Source organism: Sinohyriopsis cumingii, chromosome 14 (genome assembly GCF_028554795.1).
Source record: "Sinohyriopsis cumingii isolate HCF-2022 chromosome 14, ASM2855479v2, whole genome shotgun sequence".
Taxonomy (NCBI): Eukaryota; Metazoa; Mollusca; class Bivalvia; order Unionida; family Unionidae; genus Sinohyriopsis; species Sinohyriopsis cumingii.
Window position 1 is genome coordinate 71,593,771 of NC_142974.1, and position 26,502 is coordinate 71,620,272.

Below are 26,502 nucleotides of genomic sequence, written 5' to 3' on the forward strand. Positions count from 1 at the left end.
TCCACGTGAGAATTTCAATTTAGTTTGTTAATATGGATGTGAACTTGTGTGCATGAGGTTTGGTTACTGCAGTATTTAGATTTAATTTATCCTGATTTAGAATCAAAATACATACTTTTTGAATACCCCCTAATTGATTGTATAATTTATAACACTGAATACTGTTGTTTCTAGGAAATTAATCACATATCAATTACAAATGACATGTTTGTATCAAACGCGTAGTAAAATACATCTTTATCGACCTTAATTTGTAAAAAAATAAAATTGGTTTGTGTGAGTGTGTGTGTGTGTGTGTGTGTGTGTGTGTGTGTGATATCAAATCTTTAATTGTATTAAATTTCCTCATTAGGCAAGACTGTTCAAGGACATACATGATGCATTTTTGTCTTTGCTGCGAGATAACGTAAATTCTACTTTGTGGCGCTGCACTTCTAGAAGTGTCAATGTGAAGTGCAAAGTAACAATACGCCAGCAAGAAAACTTGTTTGTTCAAAGCTATGCTCATCACACACACACACCGCTGTCCCTAATCGTCAGCTAAAGGCACAGGTGTACGCCAAGGTAAATTTTTGTCAGCATAGCATGTTACATTGTCAGCTAATTGTACCTTTTGTATATAAACAAATAAAAATTATAATTATAAGAACAAAACTTACATGTAACTATAATTTTTTAAATATTCAATCCTAACAGTGTTGATACTAAAAGCAATAGTCGTTAAATGTTTTTTTAATATGCTTTTCATAATTTTAGTGGATTTCGTGGTAAAGACAAGATATTTTCATACATGTTTAGTGTTTTATTATACGCTTGTGATTAGCATAACAAGATTTCCTCCTTATCAAAGGTGAGACGTGCTGCTAGAGAGCAGATATTCACAACAGACGTTGAAAATTGCAGAAGACGCTATTTTGGAGAGTTATGGACCAGATACAGTCTCTCTCCCAAAGAAGACGCTTTTGAAAAGAGTTGCCAAAAGAACTAGAGCGAAACTACGTCCAGAAGAACCAAGAATGTTGGACTTTGAAGTTTGTGGTTTATATAGAAATCAGACAAATCTACAGTTCGATATTAATTGACTATAAAATTTAAACTAATTTATTTTTTCTTTTTTATAATGTTTGCTCATTATTCTTAATATCTGCTGTCAATTATATTTTGAAGATAAAATGTATTATATATAGTTTGTAATTAAATTTTGATAGTTTAAAGTGTGAATATTTTAAGACATGAATGATATTGACAACAATTATCTATTTGTTCTGATTTTTACAGTTGAATGAGGACTTCATCAACGCTCCTAACTTCTTGGTGGCAGACATCAGAATGGATGGGGAGCGACACTTCCTGCTGGCAAATGAATATCAGTTGGGACTTTTGCAAGAAGCGAAACGGTGGTATATGGATGGAACATTTAAGGTAAATCATTATGTTGTATTCATTATTTTATGCTGTACGACTACCAGTTATTGCTGAGCGGCAGATATCGTCTGTTTTAAATTTATAATAGCACGCAATAATAGCCTTCATGTCCAATTGTTTAATAAATGTGATTATAAATTCCAGGTCGTTGGTGAGCCTTTCCGACAACAGGGTCAACTCAAGTTCATCCATGCTTTCATCGAAAGAAATGGCGCACAGAAGCAGTTGTCGCTTGTGTTCTGTCTAATGAGCCGGACGACGAAGTCAGACTATCTGGCTGTAAGCCATTATGTTAAGGCTTTCTTTCTCTCTACCTGTTACAAAAATCACTGACATTTCCAGCATGTTTATTGGATAGATATAGGATAGATAGAAGAAACAGTAACAAAATGAATACACCCTGTGATGAGACTATGTCGTGATATCTCAAAAATGAAACATATGTCTCTTGAATGTTCTACAGTGTTTCCAGCATTTGTATTTCTTTCCAAGAATTAAATGATGAGTCATTTTTGAATGTTAGGTAAATGACGTTATGTAATCGCTGTAGAATTGATTATGGTCACAGCACTACGAACACTGACCTCATTTCGATTCTTTGGATTACAGGTGTTTCGTTCTCTGCAGTCAAGGTTGGGACATGTATCATTAGAAGGATTCGTACTGGACTTCGAAAAAGGTAAGCTGTTTACTAATAACATTAATGTAAATTTGAAATTGAACATTACTCAACAACGCTAACAGTGCATGTCTGCAAAAATTAATGACATCGCTCAGTATCATGAGGACACCGTATTACCTTTCACATAGAATTGCTTCATATACAAACAATATCATATCAGGAATTTTATTTGCATATGCATATTTTCAGCTGCATGGCTCGCCATCAGAGAGGCCTTTCCCAGCGTCGAACTTAAGGGCTGTGCCTTCCACTGGTCCCAGGCCTTGTGGTGACACGTGCGGTCTGTTAGATTGGCTGAAACGTACATGCGACGAGAAGGCCTTCACTCCTTCGTTCGTCAAGTGCTGGCCCTTCAGTACCTGCCCAGTGCGCACATACATCAAGCAGCGCCGATGCTGCAAATGAAGGCTGCAACAAATGCTACACGGACCCTTATCGGGTACCTTCGCAGGCAGTGGATGGATAATCCAGTATTTTCAGTTGAGGCCTGGTATGTATACCGCCAGAAAGTACGAAAAAACAACGACGTTGAAGGTAAGCACAGCAAAAATAAAGCATATCAGTATAAAGACATTAGTGTGTTAATATGCATGACATAATTATCCGTATCATATTAATATGTATACATGTTGATATATTAATAAAAATGTATTACGTATACAATTCAATTGTTCGTTATCTGTTTTACATTTTCAGGCTGGCACCATCGTATAAATTCAAGGGCAGTACACATGGGACTAGGCTTCTACCAGTTATTGCCACCCCTGCTGAGGGAGGCCGATCTCGTGCGCTTAGCCGTCCAGTGTAACGACCTAGGACGTGAGAGACGAAGCTACAGATTTGAAAAATCATTAAATACACTTTGGAACCAGTACATGCATCACGAGATCAAAACCTCTAAGTTTTTGAGCTCCGTCGGTGAGAGGTATGGTCTCAGAGTGTAAGTATAAATAATCACGTAATTGAGTCGTAATTAAACTGACGTCAGTAGTGATGGGGGCCACCCTAGGGACAATGGGAATTAGCATTACAGACCCCCCCCCCGGGCCACTCTAGCGACAATGGAAATTTAACATGGGGAAAATTGCTGGGCCACTCTAGGGACAATGGGAATTTAACATGGGGAATAGAGTTTGGGCTTGTCTAGGGACAAGGGGTATTGAACATGGGGAATAGAGTTTGGGCTTGTCTAGGGACAAGGGGAATTTAACATGGGGAATAGAGTTTGGGCTTGTCTAGGGACAAGGGAATTGAACATGGGAGAAAAAAACTACTACTTTAGGGACAAGGGGAATTTAACATGGGATTTTTTTTTTTTAAATTTAAAAAAAAGGATAGGCAATCGAAAGTCAATCTCTTTTCGAGACCTATGAGTGGCCCTGAAAAGGGCCTTTCGGTTTCTTCTTCTTCTAACTCCTCCACTTCTTCCACCAAGTCCTCACTTTTTCCATTATTCCTTTCTTCTTCTTTTTCTCCTCTGGCATCCAGTCTGGATGGCCCAAGGCTCTAAACTTTTCATGGACTTTGATCCAATTCTGATTGAGCCTTTCAAAATCATCCTGTTTCTTTTTGTTTTCCTGATCTTTTCTTTCTTTATTCCATCTCTCTTTAATCTTCTTTACCTCTACCTCCATCACTTTTCTCATCAACTCCTCTCCTTTCCTCAGTCTCTCCTGACCTCTCTCCACAAAAGAGCACTCTGTCCCATGTGACATATTTTCAAGAAAGCACCTGACTTTGCTTGCATTGTCAAGTGCTTCCTTTAGGCTTCCCACTCTGACATAGGTGGGATTTATCATACCTCTCAATCTCTTTTCCTCCTCTTCTATCATTTCTGCTATCACTTCGTTTGCTACGTTTAGGCATTTAGCGTAGTCCAGATACTCTGTTATCTTCCATTCTTTTTCTAGTCTCTCCACTACATAGATACCATCCATTATCCAATTGTATATATGTACCAAGTTGTTGAACAACTCACTTGCAACCACCATCTTCGTTTTTATTATTCCGTAGAATGGTTCGAACATCAAACCTTGTGGGTTCTCATAGTTAAAGCGCGTACGTGAAGGAAAACATCCCCCTAAAACAAAATTGATATTACCTCGATTATCACTTAGAACGCGCGGACGTGAAGGAAAACATCCCCTACTTTCTCATTTCATATAATATACTATCCACATAAGTGAAGCAACAATTAACAAACCCCAAATCTACTATTTACACACGCAAATCATTAAAACAAAATCCATAATCTACTATCCACACAATCGTACGTGAAAGGTTACAAAACCCAAACTATACTCTCCACATACGCTAAGAAACAATAAAAAAACCCATAATCTACTATTCACACAAACGTACGTGAGCGCTTACAAACACAAACACACAAACACAAACACATACACTCACACTATAGAAAAAAGAGTCAGTGTTTATATTCACACTACTCTACCTACACACATTGGCAAATCGATTGTTATTTCTTTTCTAGAGTATTGGGTAGCCCTGAAAGGGCTGTTTGTTTTTAACTCCAGATGCACCTATCTAATGCTGGCACCTTGCTAGCCTGGCGCCACACACACATCTTCTTCCCCAGTCTCTTTTCACTCGTTTTGGGGGAAGAGCAGAGGCGGGATAAGTGGCTTCAGAATCCCAATTTTCTGTCTCTGGGATTCTGAAATTTCTTCTCTCCTTTTCCTCCTCTTCTTTTTTCTTCTTTCCTCCTCCTCCTCTCTCATCCTTCCCTCTTCGAGAATGGCCTCCGCGGCCAGTTCATTTAGTATGCGCCTGGCATATTCCAGGTGCATCTGGAGTTCTAGAAGCTTTACAATTCTGGTATTCATTCTCTTCATCAATCAACAAGGGTAGCTAGACTGCCGAACGAGTTTCAATTTATACTGAAAGCGCGGACGTGATGGAAAACATCCCCCTAAAACAAAATTGATTTTACCTAGATCATGACCAAACAACGAGCGGACCTAAAAGAAGCACTCACTCACTTTTTTATACTACCCATCACTATTCTAAAAATTTTCATTAATCACTTCAATATACTATCCACATAAGCAAAGCAATCCAATCAAACTCCAAATCTACTCTCCCCACACCTCTAACACCAAAAAAAACCATGATCTTAATCTACTATCCTCACCAACGTACGTGAACACTTACAAACACACAATCCTATACACAAACACATACCTTCACACTATAAAAAAGAGTCAGTGTTTATATTCACACTACTCTACCTACACACATTGGCAAATCGATTGTTATTTCTTTTGTAGAGTATTGGGTAGCCCTGAAAAGGGCTGTTTTTTGTTTGCTATGGCAATCTTTTTAGTTTCTAAGAATGCGACGTCGTCTGAGGATAGACTTTCTGACGATAGGTCTGCTTCTTCGGAAAGAGAAGAAGAACTCTTTGGTGTCGATACGACAATCGACAAAGCCTCTGTCAGGTTCAGGTTCCTGCTGCTGTTGCTGCTGCTGCTGTTGTTGCTGTTGCTGCTGTCTCTGAAGTCTGTACTTCTCTGTCCATTCTTCTTTCTCCCTGTTCACTTCTTCTCTGAAGAGCTCTTCTATCAGGTCTTCAGTGACTTTTAACATTCTCACATTCTCTATCTCTTCTGGCTTCGGTATCAGACTGTGTCTGACCCTATGCAAATTCACGTAGGCTTCGTTTAGCTTAGCTAGTTTGGAGCACATCTTCGTAGGAGGATGAGTCGACAATGGATGGTTAGACTTGAAACTTCCCCGGTTCTTAAAGTCAAAGCGCGGACGTGAAGGAAAACATCCCTCTACGGTTTTCGAGCCGCAACGTTCAATGAGTGTCATGAAAGGGATAGAGAGAAGTCAAAGAGCATGAATCAAGATTTTTATAGCCAAACAAAAGACAAAGGCATTTTTTTCAAAACACAACATTTTTTATTCAAACATCACTTAACACTAACAAACAACTCTAACATTTTTAACAATAATCCAACAATATAACATCAAACATTTTTTTTCAATTTACACTCTACTTTAAACAGGGCTGACAACGTTGTGAATGAAATTGTGATTTCCACTGTTGGAAGTCATTAGGCCATTGATGGACACTACGTTTCCTAGCTTGAGACAAAAGATAAGCATAATGGTCACAAAACCATCGATCTACTTTCACATCGTTTCTTGAAGAAGAACGAGGATCAAAATGAGTCACTAAATGTTCTATGGAATAGCCCAGGCTGCGATGATGCAGAAAATACACACAGTACTGTCCACACACCAAGGAATCTGTGCCTTGTAATTTCACATTATTGAATCGGGTGGTCTGAGCATTTCTTCTCATAAAGTCAATGATATCGTCTTCCAAAGGGGGCAATCCGTAAGAATCGAAATATTCCACACATCCTTCTTGAGGAAAGTAGACGGCTACCCAGTGGGTTCCTGGGAGATGACTGTCATCCGTGTTGATCACGTAAGCTAGATGGTCTTGAGGTTTGCGATGAGGCAGTTCATCTTTAGCACAGACGACAGGATTCCAAGAAGCCGTATACGAACTGTGGTTCAAAAGGTAATAAAGTTCCCAAATATCCATTGACTTGTGTGTTTTTTCTTCTCCACAGGTAATGATAAGTCATCAATTTGATCCTGACCTTTTGCTTGAAGATGTCTGACAAGTAAAAGGCGTTTGGCTCCGACTTCTTATTCTGGTCAAAGAGAGATTCGATGCGACGGCGCTCCAGAGACGTTAATGGAGGAGACGAATGTTTATCCAAGCCTTTATACCACTCGTTCAACACGAATTCTATCTCGATGACACCCCAAGCTTTGTCCAGATATTCGTCCAATTTTTCTTCTTGGCTCAACATCAGACATTTGTCGTGTTGAATTTGACTGGGATGATCGTTGTGACATCCATAGCACTCTTCCTTGATCAATTCTTTCATTACGTCTGTCAGGAATGTAGCAAAACAGGAGACTAAATGGGCTTCTTGTTCTGGCCATCTTGACTTCATCATGATCACTTCTTCGTCTTGGGATTCTTCTTCTTTCACAGTCTCCTCACATTCCATGTCTAAAGTTTCTCCATTAGGTAAAGAGGGATAACAGTCTTCCATAGCTTCTAATAATCTAGAATGACTTCTCTCAAACTGTTTATTTCTATCGTATTATCGAATTCTGCATACAGGATGACGTTCACTGTGTTCCCTGCATCCAGTGGACTCGCAAACTGAATTTCCACATGAATTTGACCGGATTTTATAGGGTGGAAATGTCCCTCGTCTCTGCCTTGGTCTGGAGTGAAATCAAAAGCCCACAAAGCATAGCCTCCTGCATAATCCTCGTACGTAATACCGTGACTGGTGTTGGTCCCTAACTGTCCCGTGGCTTCGTACAGCGACAAGTACGATCTCAGATAATTTCTGTCACCAAAGTTAGGCTCAAAGGGTCGGGTACACAAGGTCTTTCCATCGCGACTGACTTCAATCTTTAACACATTGTAATGATGAAAGTTGAAAGGATTTTCATGGTAGGCTCCGTTGAAGGCTGAATTCTTGACGATACCAACAATCAAACGCTTGGGTAACTGTCCTTGGAACAGATGATCTTCGATCATGGATCGCTGTCCAGCAGGAATGGTGAAGGTTTTCACTTCCACGCGTCGGATCGGATACTTGGCGGTCGTTCTGCTCAACGTCTGACTGACGTCGTTTCCCACTTTAGGTAACACTTCCACATGAGGCACGTAGAGTCTGGCTTCTTGAATGATGGTTTTGTAAGTGGAACCATCAGCAGCCATCAAATGGAAAGCGGCACTGCTGCGGTTCAGTCTCAAGAGGACATCCACCCCGTTTAGCAAATTCTTTTCTTGTAACCACATGTCTAGATGCAAGCGATCCATCAGTTCTAAACTACGACTTAGATGAATTTTCGTTCGTCGTTCTACAAATCCCGTTGTATTTTGAGCATCCCCAGCAAGTGTAAGGCTGTTGAACTTAGTCGCTTTGTCAGGTTTCCACGTACGCTCGATAAGGGTAAGTATCCATGCTGCTGCTGACCAGTTTGTTATTCAAGTACAAGTCCACTTCGCTAAACAAGGAATGCATGAAATTGTTGACGGGAGCTACTGCATCATCATTGTCTAGGTTAGCTTTGGGTGGTTCGATCACTTTCACTTTCAAGTACAGGTAACTGCTATTCAGATCGATGTAATCTTCGGGCTGTCCTTTGCTTTCAAACTCGATGGGAGCGGAATCGGTCAATGAGGAGGCGGGATGAAATTTCACCCACTGTGATTCTTGCATCGTCATCATGGTGGGTGGCATGGCAAACAGATCCAGTTCCGTCTTGGAACAAGCGCAAGATTCTCGGTGCATCATTTTTTCTCTTTCTCAATAATCGAAAACGTCTAAGTCTCGAACGGTTCTTCTTTTCTTTGCCTTTGTAGCTTTAGACGTGTGAAGTCTGGTGAAAGGGTGTTTTCTTCGTCGTCTCTTTCTGCCTTGTCCTTGCTGAATGCCTGACTCGGTAGCGTGCAGGGCATTTATAGGTGTTTCCTGGCGGCTCAAAAGGTCTTTGCCCGTTTTCAGCAAGACATTTTTGCCAGCCCTCATGAAGGCTTCTTTAGGGTTTTGTTTATCGATGATGACATTTTGGAGAAATTCTTTGCCTTGCGTCAGTGCCGCATCTTTCAAGGCGTGCAATCCGCGTGTCACCATCGGTTTCAACACCGGGGCCACCGAACGAAAGGCCGATTTTAACATATCTCCTAAACCGTGTCCTCGCTGTCGAGCAACCCCTCGGTACACTGGATACATGACTTACGATTCGTGAGAGAACCGTTTTCGAAAATGGAGTTTCACCGTGACTTTTCCTTTGGTGAATGAAATATTTTGTCCCAGATCTCCTTTTATAGCATTGTTGACCGTGTCCAAATACGACTTACTGACAGGCAAATAGTGAGGATATACAAATTCGCGGTGGACGTGATAAGTGTTTCCACCTTCCTCGTCAGCGTTCGTGGCAGAATCCACTTTGAAAGGAATGACACGCAGTAACGGCACAGAGGTGTGTCCCACCACGCTGTACTCCACCACATCGGAATACACGAACATCAAATTCAGTCCTTGGTTCAGTTCTACCGGGGCACGAAATAACTTGCTAAAAGACTCATTGTCGTAAATGATTGGTAATTCCTTTTTCTTGATCATGGCCATTCTCATGTCCATGTCTCCGCCCAACATGTCAAACAATTCAGGACAAAATAAAATGGACAGGATTTTACTCCCGTCAAATTTCACCAAGAAGCGACGAGCTGCTTTGTGGTATTCCATGGTGACACTTTTTTTGACACTTTCCAAAGCTTTAAGAAACACGACATTAAACCTGGAGGCTCTGGTGCTGACCAAATGTTGACCACTAAAATAATAGCCTGCGGGAATGAACAAGTGATAGGTGGTGTACTTTTGATTTTTTGTGCCAGGGGTTTTCTTGTCATATTTGCCATAGGTATCCAAGTACTGTTGCAATGGTTCGTCATGAACTTCCACATCAAAAAAATTTTGATTGGGAAGGACATTGAGGACTTGGGTCGGGTGAATGATTTCTACTAAGCCACTTCCCAATGGGCTTCGTGATCTAATGGGATGGCCTGAGGTAATTTGGCCGTGTAACAGCACAACGTGTTGTGGGGAAACACCTCCATGGAACTGTCACTGGGTAAGGTTAAGTAAAATTGGTTTTGGTGACTCATAATTCCCCTTGTCCCTAGAGAAGCCCAAACTCTATTCCCCATGTTCAATTCCCCTTGTCCCTAGACAAGCCCAAACTCTATTCCCTATGTTAAATTCCCATTGTCCCTAGAGTGGCCCAGCAATTTTCCCCATGTTAAATTTCCATTGTCCCTAGAGTGGCCCGGGGGGTGTGTGTCTGTAATGCTAATTCCTATTGTCCCTAGGGTGGCCCCCTTCACTACTGACCTCGAGTTAAATTTATCGAGTTGTGAGTATTCAAATCGTTATGTCTTTATGCTGCCGAAAGACATGATTAAACTACGTCGTGACCTTTTAATTGCGATTTGCAATGCTAGTCGCATAAGTACAAAAAGCTAACAACCCACACTTTCAAATGTTATTGAGAAAAAATTTAAAATAATAAATGCAAATGTCGTCATTTGAGATTTGTGAAGTCATGTGACTATTAATACAAATGGCGAGTACTGTTTAATGTTTCATGTACGCCATAGTTTCGTCTTGTCTGTCACCCGATTAACGACATAATGATTATAATACTTGCCATTTCTGAGGAAATAAATAATTTTCCTATCGATTTCATGCCGATATGAATCGATATAACAAAGTTTAAATTTATAGGCCCGCTGGTAAGCGACTACCATACCACATATGTTCATGGTTAAACTCTTTTTCTTACAAGACAAGATTCATACTATTTGCATTTATTTCTTTTATAATGTAATAGGAAGTTAGAATTTTTATTTTGTACATTGAATTGACTTTATATGCCATTTAGGAATACAATCAAACTTGCTTCGTGTGATACATTTTGTGGTTTTGTGCATGATCATCGTTTCTGACTTTGATGTTTTTGGAGAGACTAGCAAGAGAACATTTTTAGATTTAGAAAATGCATGTTTTATAATCTAAAATGTTCTATAATTTTTTTCAGTAATGGTCATATGTGAACGTTGAAAAAGTACTTTCATCTTGGAAAAACCCGGGAAATGACATGGAAATTTATCTTTAGAAAAGCTGAATAACCGTGAACAACGTTACTATATCCCTCTGTTATTCTAGAATTGAATCCTATATTGTCATATTAACGTCGGCAGCCACTGTAGTGCAAATTTGTTAAGTTTTTAAGTGATTATCTACGCATGCATGCTTTTATAGCTCGATGATTTTTTTGTTGCTGTTATTGTAGAATTATTTAAAATATGTTGCTGTTAAATTTATTTGACAGCCATTATGAGCAATATTGTTGTAGTATTTGATATTAGATATTAATATTCATGTATTATCGATAATGATTGACATTATTGACATATTAATAAATCTGAAATGGCATAGCGTTTGTCTTTTTTGTACTTGTACTAGTTAGATATGATATCTTTTCTTCTTTGTCTCTTTCTAACCTATCATACAAATTGATGTTGTTAATTTTTTATATATAAATAACCTCTTAAATCTTTTCCAATTGTGACTTGACTTTGATTGCAACCACAACGCAACAACGGTGCCTACTAGGCACAGAATATAATAAATGTCTATTGAAAGTATAAATTATAATCAACGCAGATAAAATACGATACACGTATTAACGATATTGAATGTATATGAAACAGGAAGAGTCAATAGTCTTCGCAAATTAAAATATTCATCCATCCATCATAAACAAAATCGCCATTACTTAGTTACGGCATTACCATGACAAAGTTGGCATGCACAAACCCCACGTGGGTAACATTAAGTTGTATTCAGTCTTGATATGTTATAACAAAGATATTACTGATTCGCTTTACATACAATGTTTTCTAACACAATTATTATTTGCCTTATTTGTTCATTTTACATAGCACATGTAGTAGCGTGTCGCAATTATTTTCATGATCATTTGACGTACGATTGTGACATACGGCACAATGATTCTCTACTGCACATATTTATAGACATTTACCAGTAAAACAAGAATTTGATATTTTATCTTTTAGTTACTTTTATTAGACACGATACTAGTAGTTGGTAATTAATATATAAATGGACCTTTTTTTGGTCGGGCCTTTTCGGACCGGCCCTTTTAAGCACTGGTCCGTTTTGGTCGTGGGCCTTTTTGGTACCGGTCCTTTTTGACCCGTAACCACATTAACACTATATTTGAACCAGACATTGAATGCGGTTTGCGGGATGAAGTTTAGGTTCCGACAAGCGGCCAGTAAAATGTTAGTGTTGCAGTCAAGATCGCCCAGCCCAAACTCGTCTATGCTCAACCCATACTCGTGACTTTCTGACAAATGCTTGTCGTGCCTCAGTGAAATAGCCCATTACCTGAGGGAACCAGACTAGTGCTTGCCAAGATGCCCGGACTGGTACCTCGACATTCCATATATCTAGAGGTCGTCGTGGAGAGCAGACGTACTTTTTGTGCGCTCTAAAGCAAACTTGGATATAGTTTTGGCACTTTATCCACTAAACTAGCCTGATATTAATGCCGTTGGATCGTTACTGAGTCGACTGCTTGGAAATTTCATAGGTCATTGTATCGTAAGCTACATTTTTCATATTTCATTTATTCTCCATATCTTTTTACTCACCTTTATTCTATTTCACATTTTCTATCTCTTTATTTTTTGTTTTTTTTCTCTCTTCTATCTACGTTTCTATCAATTTTTTTCCTTGTATCTTTTTGTATTTTCCTCGTTTCATAGGGGAGAACAATTAGTAGCAACACTACATAACAATTAGCTTGATACATTAACATTTGATTTTCTATTGTGACGCAATACATATATACTGTGAATACCTAAATGTGTGAGGTTAATAACTGCTGTTATTGTTTGTAACTGCATATACAATATCTTGACCGATATGGTTAGACTATACAGTGACACACTTCATGTGCACTGGATAATTAGTGGTGTGAGACCTGCAAAGTGAACACAATTCAAAACATAGGATTAGAATTAGAATGGCCAGAATCGGTGAAAAAATTGTTGGTGAGCCCCAAGGCACCAAACTGAGTGTATATTTCAACACATATATAGAAGAAGGACAATTATACGCTCGACATGCAGAAGGATGTCAAATAATTGACTTTGGAATGGCAAAGGAAATCCCAAGACAAGGGGAGATACTTGCAGCTCTAAACAACATAATTGATATTGGGAAAGTAGATGCGCTGCAGAATGCGGGCTTCAATAGATTTTGCGTATATCCGAAAGAAAGTGGAAAGAAATTAATAGAAGCTGGCACCCTAGAAGTAAAGGGGATAGTGGCAACGATAGAAGATGCCCCCCCCCCCCTTTCACAAGACAAATAGAACAACGTGCAGTAGAAGTACACGCAATGGGACTCCCCATGGAAATAGAAACCACGGAGATAACTAACAAAATCGCCAGAAAATTCAAGGCAAATGTTAAAGCACACAAGATGGCTACTATCTGGGGATTTGGACCCATAAAATCGGGCACTAGAATCCTAGTGATGGAAAGAGAAGAGGCAAAGAAGATACCACCATTTTTCTACGTCATGGGTTTCAAGATAAAAACGTGGTATAGAGGGAGTGAGATGGACAGGGTGTGCCCCATGTGCAAACAAGTGGGACATGCACCCAAAAACTGCATAAATGGAAACATAAGACCGGACAACACTGGCACATATGCAAGCAAAGTGGCCACAAATAAAATAATAACACCATTACCGACAGAAATAGTACAAATGATAGAAAAGGCAAGAGAGAATACGGAGGGACTACAAACAGAAAAAGAAAATGTCCAGAAACCGGAAACAGCGCAAATAGAAGTGACAAACCGCCAGTGGGACAAATTTTTAAGCCCCTATAAAACTGGACCAGCCATAATACCAACTAAGGAGGGGGTAACTCTCAGCAATAAATATGGTGCTCTACAAGGAATAGAAGAGGGAGAAGAAGAAATAACAAGTGGGGAGGAAGAAGATACAAATATCTCTGGAATGACCACCTTGGATTGCTCGACACCACTGACACACAAAAGAATTCACAAAAGGAAGGCAAGGACGCCCACACCGCCCTCACAAGAAGAGGGAACATTTATAGACACATCACCAGAAAAAACATTGAAAAAAAAAGAGGGACCAAATGGAACGAGGAAATGAGGAGGAGAGCGATAGCGGAGGGGATAATGAAGACGAGGAGACAGACCGAGGACTCGACAAAGGACACGAACACAGAGACAAATACGGATACATGGATATACCAGAACACGACGGAAAGCATGGAAACGGAAACGGAAAACACGACAGATGGGACAGAATTTACGGAAAAGTCACAAACAATAATTGAGAATAGTTCAGGGGGTACCCAGTTTCCCCCACAATACATTACTATAACTTAAAGAATTAATATAACTATTAATATTATCAATATTAAACGAACATACTTTGAATATTATTAAAAATTACAACCAGCGGCAACCTGGGAAAACAAAAATGGAGGAAAAGAACTTCCGGATTCTGTCTATTAATACAAATGGGATTAACAAGGAAAAAATTACTAAATTAAGTACAATAACAAATTATGATATCTTATTTATACAAGAAACACACAATGGGTTCACTAAAGAATTAACCAAATTATGTGAAGAACAAATGGATGGGATTTTAATTTTAAATAACTATGTAGAAAATGATATTAGAGGAGGAGTGGCAGTAATTATAAAAAATAAAAGGGGGATACAATGGGAAAGGAAGGAGGAAGGGAATTTTTTTAAAGGCAGATTATTACATATTATGATTGGAGAATTACAACTAATAAACGTATATGCACCAGCAAATAAATATAAGAAACAAGAATTTTTGAATAATCTTAATAAATATATTGAAAAATATAACATGGAAAAACTTATAATAGGAGGGGATTTTAACTGGGTGGGAGATGTAATAGATAGAAAGAGTGGAATTCTAACAACTAATGATTTAAGATTCAAACCAGAAATAGAAACCTTCGTTAATAACCATAAATTGGTAGATATTTATAGACATTTAAATATTTTAAAAACTGAATATACATATTAATACAAAATAAGTGAAGGCAGTAGGATAGATAAATTTTATGGAACAATTTTTAATAAAAACATGTACAAAGAAACAGGAATTGAGGATTTTAAAATATCAGATCACAAATTAATATATTTAGAAATAAAAATAAAAAATTCATCCAGATGGGGCACAGGAACATGGAAACTAAATTGTAAAATCCTGGACTCACAAGACCTAACAAAAGAAATTCAGGAAGAAATACTTAATTTTAAATACAAGGGGAACAATGACATAATCAAGGAATGGGAAGAACTAAAAAAAAAACTTTAAAAATATATCGATAAGACATTGACAAATAAGGGCATACAGGAATAAAAAGGAAAAGGAAGCCATTTTATATACACTTAAAGATAAACATAAAAACAATATCACGAAAGAAACAGAAGAAACTCTAACAAAAAAACTAAACAAAATAAAGGAAGAAGAAATTAAAGGGAGAGAAATACGGGCGGGTAAATATATAAATATATATATAAAAGCGGAGGGACTATTCAAAAGAGAGGAAATCAGGAGTGGGGGGAGAGAAAATTTTAGACAGAATTAAAATAGGGAATAAAATAACTACCGATAAAAACGAAATATTAAATCACATACATAATTATTATAGCGATCTATACAACTCACAAGCAATAGAAGGGAAAATCATTTTGATGACTATTTGGAAGGAGTAAAATGCGAAACGATAACGCCACATCATAAAATCTTATGTGACGATTTCATTTCGCTAAATGAAATTAAGACAGCAATACAAAATCTATCACTAGGGAAAGCACCAGGGAGAGATGGACACACTGCAGAATTCTATCAGAAATTCAGTAGTGAGTTGTCGCCAATTTTAGAATGGTTGTATAACAAAATACTATTAAGAAATGACAAAATGACTGAAAGTATGAGGGAGGGCACGATTACATTAATTTATAAGGGAAAGGGAGAAAGGGAAGATATCAAAAACTGGAGGCCCATCTCCCTCCTTAACACAGACTATAAAATTCTTAGTAGGATACTAGCCGAGCGGGTAAAACAAGATATGGGGAAAATAATAAATAAAAATCAAACATGCGGAACCAAACGACGAGACATACAAAATAATATTCTAAATATCAGAACTATCATTGATTATATAAATACTTCGGGTCAGAGGGGTGCTATGGTACTACTCGACCAGGAGAAAGCCTTCGACAGATTAGAACAAAACTATATACAGAAAGTTTTAAAGAAATTTGGATTTGGGAAAAACTTCCGAAATTGGACTAAAATCCTGTATAATGGAATTACTTCAACAGTACAGGTTAACGGAGCCAGCACAGATAAAATTGACATAAAAAGATCGGTGAGGCAAGGATGCCCCCTGTCGATGCTATTATACGTGATAGCGATTGAAATACTAAGTATAAAAATACGTGAGAACAACCAAATTAAAGGAATTCGAGTCCCGAACATAAAAGAAGAAATTAAAATGTTTCAGCACGCAGATGATTGCACTAACTTTATAAGGGATGCCAATTCATTCAAGTACCTTATGAGTGAATATGATAAATTCGGTAAAGCATCAGGTTCCCAAATCAACCACGGAAAGACCGAAATTTTAAAAATAGGCAACTGGAGGGGAGAACACTTTGGGATAACCCCCAATTTAATAAAAGGTACGGTCAAAGCATTAGGAATATACTTTGGCAATAATGAAGATAAAGAAAATTATAACCTTATTAAGAACAAAATAACCAAAAGTGTGAACATCTGGGCTCTAACGCCATTATGTCTCATGGAACGGGCACAAGTAGCAAAGACATATATGCATTCAAATATCAACTATATAACTAAATCAATTGACTTTAAAAATGATAGGCTAAAAATAATAGATAACCAAATTATTGACTATACCTGGGATTTTAAAACTCACTATATTAAAAAAGAAATACTTTACAAAGCAAGGGAAAAGGGGGGTTTAGCACTTACTAGTCCAACTATACTAAAACAGTCAAATATAATAAATAGGTTTAAAGATTTAAAACCCATACCAGATATGGCATGGGAAGGACTTTACATATATTGGTTTGGTTTTTTAATGCGGCATAGAAAAGACATATACAATAATAATAAACTAAGCAGACTACTGGAAACACCCAAAAAGTTCAGGGAAATTAGAGAAATACTTATGAAATATAGAGACAGAACAGAACAGTGGGAATTAGAAAAAGACAAGACATACAATTGGATTAGGGAAGATATAACCGGGAAAACTAAGAGTAAAGTAGAGCTAGAAAATATATATGTAAACTGGGATAAAGCATGGGGAAACTGGGTGAAATTAGGGTCCTTAAAAATGTAAAGCCTCTGTTTCAAATACATGCATAATGCATGGTTGACCGGAGAAGTCGCAGTGAGGCGGCACATGATCAGAGTATCGCCGAAATGCCCACTGTGCAAAAAATACAATTTTACTAAAACACATACTATAATACAATGTGAAACAAGACAGACTCTAAGACAGAAGATAATTGATGAAATTAATGAGAAGACTACATACAAGACGCAGAATCTACTATATCTCGACGGTAATTTTGACAAGAAAACCTTGTACACAGTGACAAATTACATAGTAGACACCATGATGAAATGTGGACAAATTATAAAAATTGGAAGAGACTGACGGACAACCCTCTGCAAATCGCAAACCTCCCATTTAGGGGAAGTAGGGGGAGGGACAGGGCCCTTTATGGAGCAAGTACTATCAATGAACCACAGGGCTATATCACAAGGCGCCACGCGAAGTGAGCAGGTCTGTGGAAGAGAATGGAAAAAGCCCATAAAGGGAATTACAATAATACAACATAACACAAAAGCTGACTCTTAACATTTAGTCTTACTTCTTTTTCCGTGCCTACTATATTCTCACTTTTCTATTTCTATACAAAATTTAGAACAAAAATAAACTTTAGAAATTTTGGAAATAAATAACTAGAAGACAACCTGCTCAAGAGGGGAGAAGTACAATAAATAAATAAAATACTGAACCCACCTCGAGCACAGTTGTCTTAATTGAAAAATACGACAGCGACACCAGTAGTAAATGGGGGCACCCCAGCGACAATGGGAATTAGCATTACAAGACCCCTTGGGCAACTCTAGCGACAATGGAAAATTAACATGGAGAAAAATCGTGGGACAATCTGGCGACAAGGGAAATTAACATGGAGAAAAATCGTGGGTCACTCTAGCGACAAGGGGAATTTAACATGGAACTATAGTGTGGGTCTATCTAGCGACAAGGGGAAATTAACATGGGAATAGAGTTTGGGTTTGTCTAGGGACAAGGGGAATTGAATATGGGATTTTTTTTAAAATTTAAATTTAAATTTAAATTTAAAAAAAAGGGGTAGGCAATGGAAAGGCTATCTCTTTTCGAGAAATATGGCTGGCCCTGAAAAGGGCCTTTGGGTTTTCTTCTTCTTCTGCTTCTAATTTCTTCTTTTTCTCCACCAAGTTCTTATTTTATCTCCAACACTCTTTCTCTTCTTCTCTTTCTTTTTCTCCTGCTCTTCCTTCTTTCTTCTTCTCTTCCTCCTCTTCTTTCTTCCTCTTCTCATTTTCTTCTTCTTTTTCAATCTTTTCGTTCCATTTGCTTATTCTTATTCTTTCCTCTTCATCCTCCTTCTCCTCCTTTATCTCTTTCATGACACCACTAATCTTGTCCTTTACCTTTTTTAAGTTATTAATTTCCATCTTTGCACGATGGGGACTATAGGAATAATGGTCTTCAACCAGTCTTATTAACATCTGCTCCATCATTCCTAAGTTGTCTAAAACGTCTTGTAATGTTTGTATTTTGTCCATTTGGTTAGAAGCCATCTTCTTTTTTTATTCTTTGCAGAATGGTTTGAACGACGAATACTATGGGTTCTTATACTTAAAGCGCGTACGTGAAGGAAAACATCCCCCTAAAACGTAAAATTGATCTTACCTAGATCATGACCAAACAACGCGCGAACGTGAAGGAAAACATCCCCCTACATTTTCATTTCATATAATAAAACCCAAACTATACTTTCTCATTTCATATAATAAAAACCCAAACTATACTCTCCACATACGCTAAGAAACAATAAACAAAATCCATAATCTACTATCCACACAATCTTACGTGAGCGCTTACAAAACCCAAACTATACTCTTCACATACGCTAAGAACAATAAACAAATCCATAATCTACTATTCACACAATCGTACGTGAGCGGGTACAAACACAAACACAAACACACAAACACAAACACACAAACACAAACACACAAGCACATACGCTAAGAACAATAAACTAATCCATGATCTACTATCCACACAATCTTACGTGAGCGCTTACAAAACCCAAACTATACTCTTCACATACGCTAAGAACAATAAACAAATCCATAATCTACTATTCACACAATCGTACGTGAGCGGGTACAAACACAAACACAAACACACAAACACAAACACACAAACACAAACACACAAACACAAACACACAAACACATACGCTAAGAACAATAAACTAATCCATAATCTACTATCCACACAATCGTACGTGAGCGCTTACAGAACCCTAACTATACTCTTCACCTACGCTAAGAAACAATAAAGAAACCCATAATCTACTATTCCCACAAACATACCTGAGCTCTTACAAGCACCAACACACAAACACATACCCTCACACTATCTTAAAAAAGAGTTAGTGTTTATAATCACACTACTCTACCTACACACATTGGCAAATCGATCGTTATTTCTTTTCTAGAGTAATGGGTAGCCCTGAAAAGGGCTGTTTTTTTTTTTTTTTTAACTTCATGGACACCTGGTTAATGGTGGCACCTTCCAGGCCTAGCGCCACATACACATCTTGTCCCCCAGTTACTTTTTACCTTTTGGGGGGAGAGAGCAGAGGCAGGATATGTCGCTTCAGAATCCCAGTTTTCGCTCTCTGGGATTCTGAAATTTCTTCTTCTTCTCTCCTTTTCCTCCTCCTCCTCTTCTTTGTATCTTCTCTCCTCCTCTTTGTATCTTCTTTCCTCTTCTTCTTTATATCTTCTCTCCTCCTCTTCTTTGTTTCTTCTTTCCTCCTCCTCTCTTATCCTTCCCTCCTCCACAATGGCTTCCGCGGCCAGTTCATTTAATATGCGCCTGGCATATTCCAGATGCACATGAAGTTCCAACAGTTTCTCCAGTCTCGTGTTCATTTTTGGTGTTGATCAATCAACAAGGGTAGCTGGACTGCCGAACGAGTTTCAATTTATAGTGAAAGCGCGGACGTGAAGGAAAACATCCCCTAAAAACATAAAATTGATCTTACCTACATCATGACCAAAAAACAACAACGCGCGGACCTAAAAGAAACACTCACTCACTTTTTATGCTACCCATCACTATTTTAAAATTTTTTATAAATCACTTCAATAGACTATCCACATACGCAAAGCAATCCAATCTAACCCCAAATTTACACCTCAAACACCAAAAAAAAAAAAAAGACATCATTTTAATCTACTATCCATACCAACTTACTTAACCACTTACAAACACAAACACACAAACACATACCCTCACATTTTTTTTTAAAAAAGAGTTAGTGTTTATTTTCACACTACTCTACCTACACACATTGGCAAATCGATTGTTATTTCTTTTCTAGAGTATTGGGTAGCCCTGAAAAGGGCTGTTTTTTTTTTTTTTTTGTTTGCTATGGCATTCTTTTTAGTTTCTAAGAATGCGATGTCCTCTGAGGATAGACTTTCTGGCGATAGGTCTGCTTCTTCGGAAAGAGAAGAAGAACTCTTTGGTGTCGATACGACAATCGACAAAGCCTCTGTCAGCTTTAGGTTGCTGCTGCTGCTCTTGTTGTTGTTGTTGCTGCTGTCTCTGAAGTCTGTACTTCTCTGTCCATTCTTCTTTTTCCCTGTTCATTTCTTCTCTGAAGAGCTCTTCTATCAGGTCTTCAGTGATTTTTAACATTCTCACATTCTCTATTTCTTCTGGCTTCGGTATCAGACTGTGTCTGACCCTATGCAAATTCACGTAGGCTTCGTTGAGTTTGGAGCACATCTTCTTAGGAGGATGAGTCGACAATGGATGGTTAGACTGGAAACAACCCGGTTCTTAAAGTCAAAGCGCGGACGTGAAGGAAAACATCCCCCACACGGTTTTTGAGTCGCAACGTTCAGTGAGTGTCATGAGAGGGATAGTAAGAAATGAAAGAGCATCAATCCAACATTCTTATAGCTAAACAAAAGACAAAGGCATTTTTTCAAAACACAACATTTTTTATTCAAAAATCACTTAACACTAAACAACAACTCTAATATTTTTAACAATAATCCAACAATATAACATCAAACAATTTTTTCAAAACACAACATTTTTTATTCAAAAATCACTTAACACTAAACAACAACAACTCTAACATTTTTTAACAACAATGCAACACTAAAAGTTTCTCCACTAGGTAAAGAGGGATAACAGTCTTCCATGGTTTCTAGTAATCTAGGATGACTTCTCTCAAACTGTTGATTTCTATGGTATTGTCGAATTCTGCATACAGGATGACGTTCACCGTTTCATCAGGGTCTCGGTCTTTAAACTGAATTTCCACACGAATCTGGCCGGATTTTATAGGGTGGAAATGTCCCTCGTCGCTGCCTTGGTCTGGAGTGAAATCGAAAGCCCACAAAGCGTAGCCTCCTGCATAATCCTCGTACGTAATACCGTGACTGGTATTGGTTCCTAACTGTCCGGTGGCTTCGTACAAGGACAAGTACGATCTCAAGTAATTCTTCTTTTTAAAGTCAGGTTCGAAAGGTCGGATACACAAGGTCTTGCCATCGCGACTGACTTCGATTTTGGACACGCCAAAGTGTTGAAAGTAGAAAGGATTTTTTTCGGCAGCTCCGTTGAAGGCTGTATTCTCGACGATATCAACGATCAAATGTTTGGATAACTGTCCTTGGAACAGATGATCTTCGATCATGGATCGCTGTCCCTTGGGAATGGTGAAGGTTTTCACTTCCACGCGTCGTATGGGATACTTGGCGGTCGTTCTGCTCAACGTCTGACTGATGTCGTTTCCCACTTTAGGTAACACTTCCACACGGCGTACGTAGAGTCTGGCTTCTAGGATTTTGGTTTTGTAACCGTCACTATCAGCCATCAAATGGAAAGCGGCACTGCTAAGATTCAGTCTCAGGCGGACATCCACCCCGTTCAGCAAATACTTTTCTTGCAACCACATGTCCAAATGCAAACGATCCATCAGTTCTAAACTTATGTCGGCTCCCGTGATTCTCTTTCTTCGTTCTACAAATCCATCATTGTTGTCTTTCTTTTCATCAGTTTCCAATATTTCAAACTTGGTAGGTTCGTCAGCTTCCCATACCACACAGGCATTGAGATGAGTGTTCTTGGCATCTATTCCGTATGTCAAGAGATTTTCCAGGTAGGCACGATAAGGGTAAGTATCCATGCTGCTACTGACCAGTTTGTTATTCAAATACAAGTCCACTCCACTGAACAAGGAATGCATGAAATTGTTGACGGGAGCTACTGCTTCATCGTCTATAGCACCTCCAGTCTTATCTAGAATTTTGACTTTCAGGTACAAGTAACTGCTATTCAGATCGATGTAATCTTCGGGCTGTCCTTTGATTTCAAACTCGATGGGAGCGGAATCGGTCAGTGAGGAGACGGGGTGAAATTCCACCCACTGGGATTCTTGCATCGTCATCATCGTGGGGGGCATGGCAAACAGATCCAGTTCCGTCTTGGAACAAGCGCAAGATTCTCGGTGCATCATTTTTTTGTCTCTTTTCTCAATAATCGAAAACGTCTAAGTCTCGAACGCTTCTTCTTTTCCTGGCCTTTCTCGCTTGAAGTCTGGTGAAAGGGTGTTTTCTTCGTCGTCTCTTTCTGCCTTGCCCTTGCTGAATGCCTGACTCGGTAGCGTGCAGGGCATTTATAGGTGTTTCTCGTTGGCCTAAAATGTCTTTGCCCGTTTGCAGCAAGACATTTTTGCCTGCCCTCATGAAGGCTTCTTTAGGGTTTTGTTTGTCGATGATGACATTTTGGAGAAATTCTTTGCCTTGCGTCAGTGCCACATCTTTCAAGGCGTGCAATCCGCGTGTCACCATCGGTTTCAACACCGGGGCCACCGAACGAAAGGCCGATTTTAACATATCTCCTAAGCCGTGTCCTCGCTGTTGAGCAACCCCTCGGTACACTGGATACATGACTTAAGAGTCGTGAGAGAACCGTTTTCGAAAATGGAGTTTCACCGTGACTTTTCCTTTGGTGAATGGAATATTTTGTCCCAGATCTCCTTTTATAGCAATGTTGACCGTGTCCAAATACGACTTACTGACAGGCAAATAGTGAGGATGGACAAATTCGCGGTGGACGTGGTAAGTGTTTCCACCTTCCTCGTCAGTGTTCGTGGCAGAATCCACTTTGAAAGGAATGACACGCAGTGACGGTACGGAGGTGTGTCCCACCACGTTGTACTCCACCACATCGGAATACACGAACATCAAATTCAGTCCTTGGTTCAGTTCTACCGGGGCACGAAATAACTTGCTAAAAGACTCGTTGTCGTAAACGATGGGTAGTTCGCTTTTCTTCATCATGGTCTTTCTCATGTCCATGTCTCCGCCCAACATGTCATACAATTCAGGACAAAATAAAATGGACAGGATTTTACTCCGTTCAAATTTCATCAAGAAGCGACGAGCTGCTTTGTGGTACTCCATGGTGACATTTTTGTTGACATGCTCCAAAGCTTTCAGAAACACGACATTAAACCTGGAGGTTATGGTGCTGACCAAATGTTGACCACTAAAATAATAGCCTGGGGGAATGAACAAGTGATAGGTGGTGTACTTTTGTGTACGGGTTTTCTTGTCATATTTGACATTGCTATCCATCCACTGTTGCATTTGCTCGTCATGAACTTCCACATCAAAAAAATTTTGATTGGGAAGGACATTGAGGACTTGGGTCGGGTGAATCATTTTTACTAAAGCCACTTCCCAATGGGCTTCGTGATCTAACTGGATGGCCTGAGGTAATTTGGCCGTGTAACAGCACAACGTGTTCTTGGGAAACACCTCCATGGAACTGTCACTGGGTAAAGTTAAGTAAAATTGGTTTTGGTGACTCATAATTCCAGAGTTCTGTGGCTGTCCGAGGGGTTACTGGACGTCAGAGGTGTGTCTCCGTCTAAAATGGGGTTCTGGTTGTGATTGAAGTGGTGACTGGCACTGGCACTGGACACAAGGTTCCCGGGGTTCCCGTTCGAGGTGAATTTCAGGGAGGGATTAGGAAGCAGGTAACCGATGCAACTGCTCAATAAAATGGTCCACAATTGTTTGTCTCCTTGTTGCAAACTCAAATTGGCGATGGCTGCCCCGATGACACAATACACCACGAAGATTTGGCAGAAAAAGACGATTTGCGTTTTAGGCACACGTTCTCCACACCACACCCACAAGGGTTGTTTTTGTAAATCTTGCACAGAAGAACTAGGTGAAGGAGGAGTGGTCGACGTAGCTGCGTCTGCTGTGTGAAAGGGCATGATGGTCACTTCTTTTTATAGTCGATGACTTGCGAAGCGTCGATCCAAGAATCAAAACTGGGTGGATATCCTTTCCAACGTACTTTGACTTCTTTGACACGTCGTTTGCCCACTTTACGGTTCTGCGTTCGAGAATGCTTTCGATGTCGTACACGTCGTCTTCTTTTTTGGTGACACGTTGTAACTCGGGCAAATAAAACGTTCCTTTGAGCACTTCTCCGTTCATGTCTTCCAATTTATAGACGGCAGGATGACGGCCATGCACTCGTCCAGTGACGCGAAACAATTCGGTCGTCCAGTTAGGTAAGTAACCTTTGTCGAAAGTGCGTTTGGTTTTGCCAATGCGCACCCAATCTCCTACGGCCAACTCTCCACTTTTCTTGGGGACAGCCCTCGTCGGGGACGTACCAAACAGGCGCTCAAACACCAACACTTCGTTGTCGGGAGTCACGTCTTGCGGGGCACGTCCGATGCTTCGATGGTAAGATTGGTTGTACGCTTGCACCAGGTGCGGTAAGATGTCGATGTACTTCAGAGTGTGGTGATGCGTAAAATATTTCCACATGCGTTCTTTCAAAGTGCGTTGAAAACGTTCCACGATGCTGGCTTTGGTTTCGGGATTCTCGGTGGTAAAAAAATGAATGTCACGTTTCTTTAATTCTTTTTGGAAAGCTTGGTTCAGAAATTCGGTGCCTTTGTCCGTTTGCCATCGAAGAGGGTGACGACCGCTTTGTTTCAACACCCGTTGCAGGGCTCGCACTAACTCGCTGCTCGATTTGGAAGTCAAGGGCACGACCCAGGCAAATTTGGAAAAGACGTCGATGACACAAAACAAATATTTGTAGCCACGATTGTAGTTGGCCAAATGAGAGACATCGGCTAAATCGGCTTGCCATTGATGATCGATGCCTTCCACTCGGGTGCGACTTCTGGCAAACTTGCCTCGAATGGGTTTGTGTAAAGTGTAGGTAGCTTGTTCTTGTAACCATCGTTGCACTTGAGGTAAACGGAGACTTTTCAGTCGCGTTTTGGCAGCACGATACAATTTTTGAACTCCTGCGTAACCTGCAGGATGGGAGGGATCGTAGTAAATGCTGGCTAAGACTTTTTCCATTTTTTTGTGTTGGTTGATGTGTTAATAAGACACCCACTCTTGGAGGATGCTACTCTTTTTCTCTTGGGGTATTTTCTTGGATTGCAATGCTTTGCGTGTGCGGCCAGCAATAGGTGTCGAAGAGGAGAAGGATGTCTGAGCGGCCGATATTGGTTCTTGTTTCACTTCTGCCTTCACTTCTGTCTTCACTTTCTTTTTCTCTTGTGAGGAAGAAGGGGTGGCCATCATCTTTTTAATCCATCCAATTCTGGAGGTAGGTGGTGTTGTTAACTTGCGTACTTTTTCTGGTGGAGTTTGAAACCCTTCCTCTTCTTCTCCTTTTTCTGTCTTGGTCACGGGTACTGGTGGTACTGGTACTGGTACTGGTGATGGTGCTGGACTTTTCATCAAGGTCTTAAAATCTTTCAGAGTGGGTAGAGCTGTTTCGTCTAAAGCTTTCTGGTGAAAGAGTTGCAGTCGTTGCAAGAGTTGACCGTACTTTTGCGATTTTTCTGTTTCGGACAAATCTTGGCGATCCATCAAGGACTGCAATTCGTGTTGTAACTGGGACATCTCGCTCAAATGGGGATTGGGAGGTAAATGCGGGGTGTGTTGTTCTTGCCACCGATGGTATTCCATCCATCGTTTGTAAGGCACTAAAGCTAGTTTTCGTCCTTCCATGGGGTTGTCAGGGGTCGATTCTGAGATCTTGGAACTTCCGAGGCCTTTTTATCTTGCTCCCACCAGTCCTCCCAACATGGTTCCCAAGACTCCTTTCAGTATGGGGCCTAACAAGAGAGGTAAAATACCTCCACGTTGCACTAACATCTTCTTTTTTTGACGAATGGGAATTTTCTTTTGAACCATTTGGCGAAGAACGTGACGATGTTTGCCTAAGCATTGTTTCTGGTG

At 39.5% G+C, this 26,502-nt stretch overlaps 1 protein-coding gene across 3 annotated transcripts; it reads left to right on the plus strand.

Annotated features, from left to right (window-relative positions):
- The first annotated feature begins 354 nt into the window (after positions 1 to 354).
- On the plus strand, positions 355 to 11,165 carry LOC149784117 (uncharacterized). 3 transcript variants are annotated; one of them, XM_089932212.1, is made up of 8 exons: positions 355 to 564; positions 851 to 1,031; positions 1,279 to 1,422; positions 1,570 to 1,704; positions 2,035 to 2,104; positions 2,297 to 2,597; positions 2,804 to 3,047; positions 10,778 to 11,165. In XM_089932212.1, the coding sequence occupies exons 2-6, from the start codon at positions 1,017 to 1,019 to the stop codon at positions 2,377 to 2,379; spliced, it is 447 nt and encodes a 148-aa protein (XP_089788338.1). In that variant the 5' UTR covers positions 355 to 564; positions 851 to 1,016; the 3' UTR covers positions 2,380 to 2,597; positions 2,804 to 3,047; positions 10,778 to 11,165. The 3 variants fall into 3 exon arrangements, with proteins under 3 accessions (XP_089788338.1, XP_089788337.1, XP_089788336.1); XM_089932211.1 differs by having other exon boundaries at positions 2,297 to 3,047; XM_089932210.1 differs by lacking the exons at positions 355 to 564; positions 851 to 1,031; positions 1,279 to 1,422; positions 1,570 to 1,704; positions 2,035 to 2,104 and having other exon boundaries at positions 2,389 to 2,641.
- The last annotated feature ends 15,337 nt before the right edge of the window (positions 11,166 to 26,502 follow it).

Excerpts from the sequence above, each read along its gene's own strand:
- LOC149784117 (XM_089932210.1), top strand. The coding sequence starts at position 2,413 with ATGCGACGAGAAGGCCTTCACTCCTTCGTTCGTCAAGTGCTGGCCCTT. Across the intron at positions 2,642-2,803 it reads AAAAAACAACGACGTTGAAG|GCTGGCACCATCGTATAAAT; the intron begins GTAAGCACAGCA and ends TTACATTTTCAG.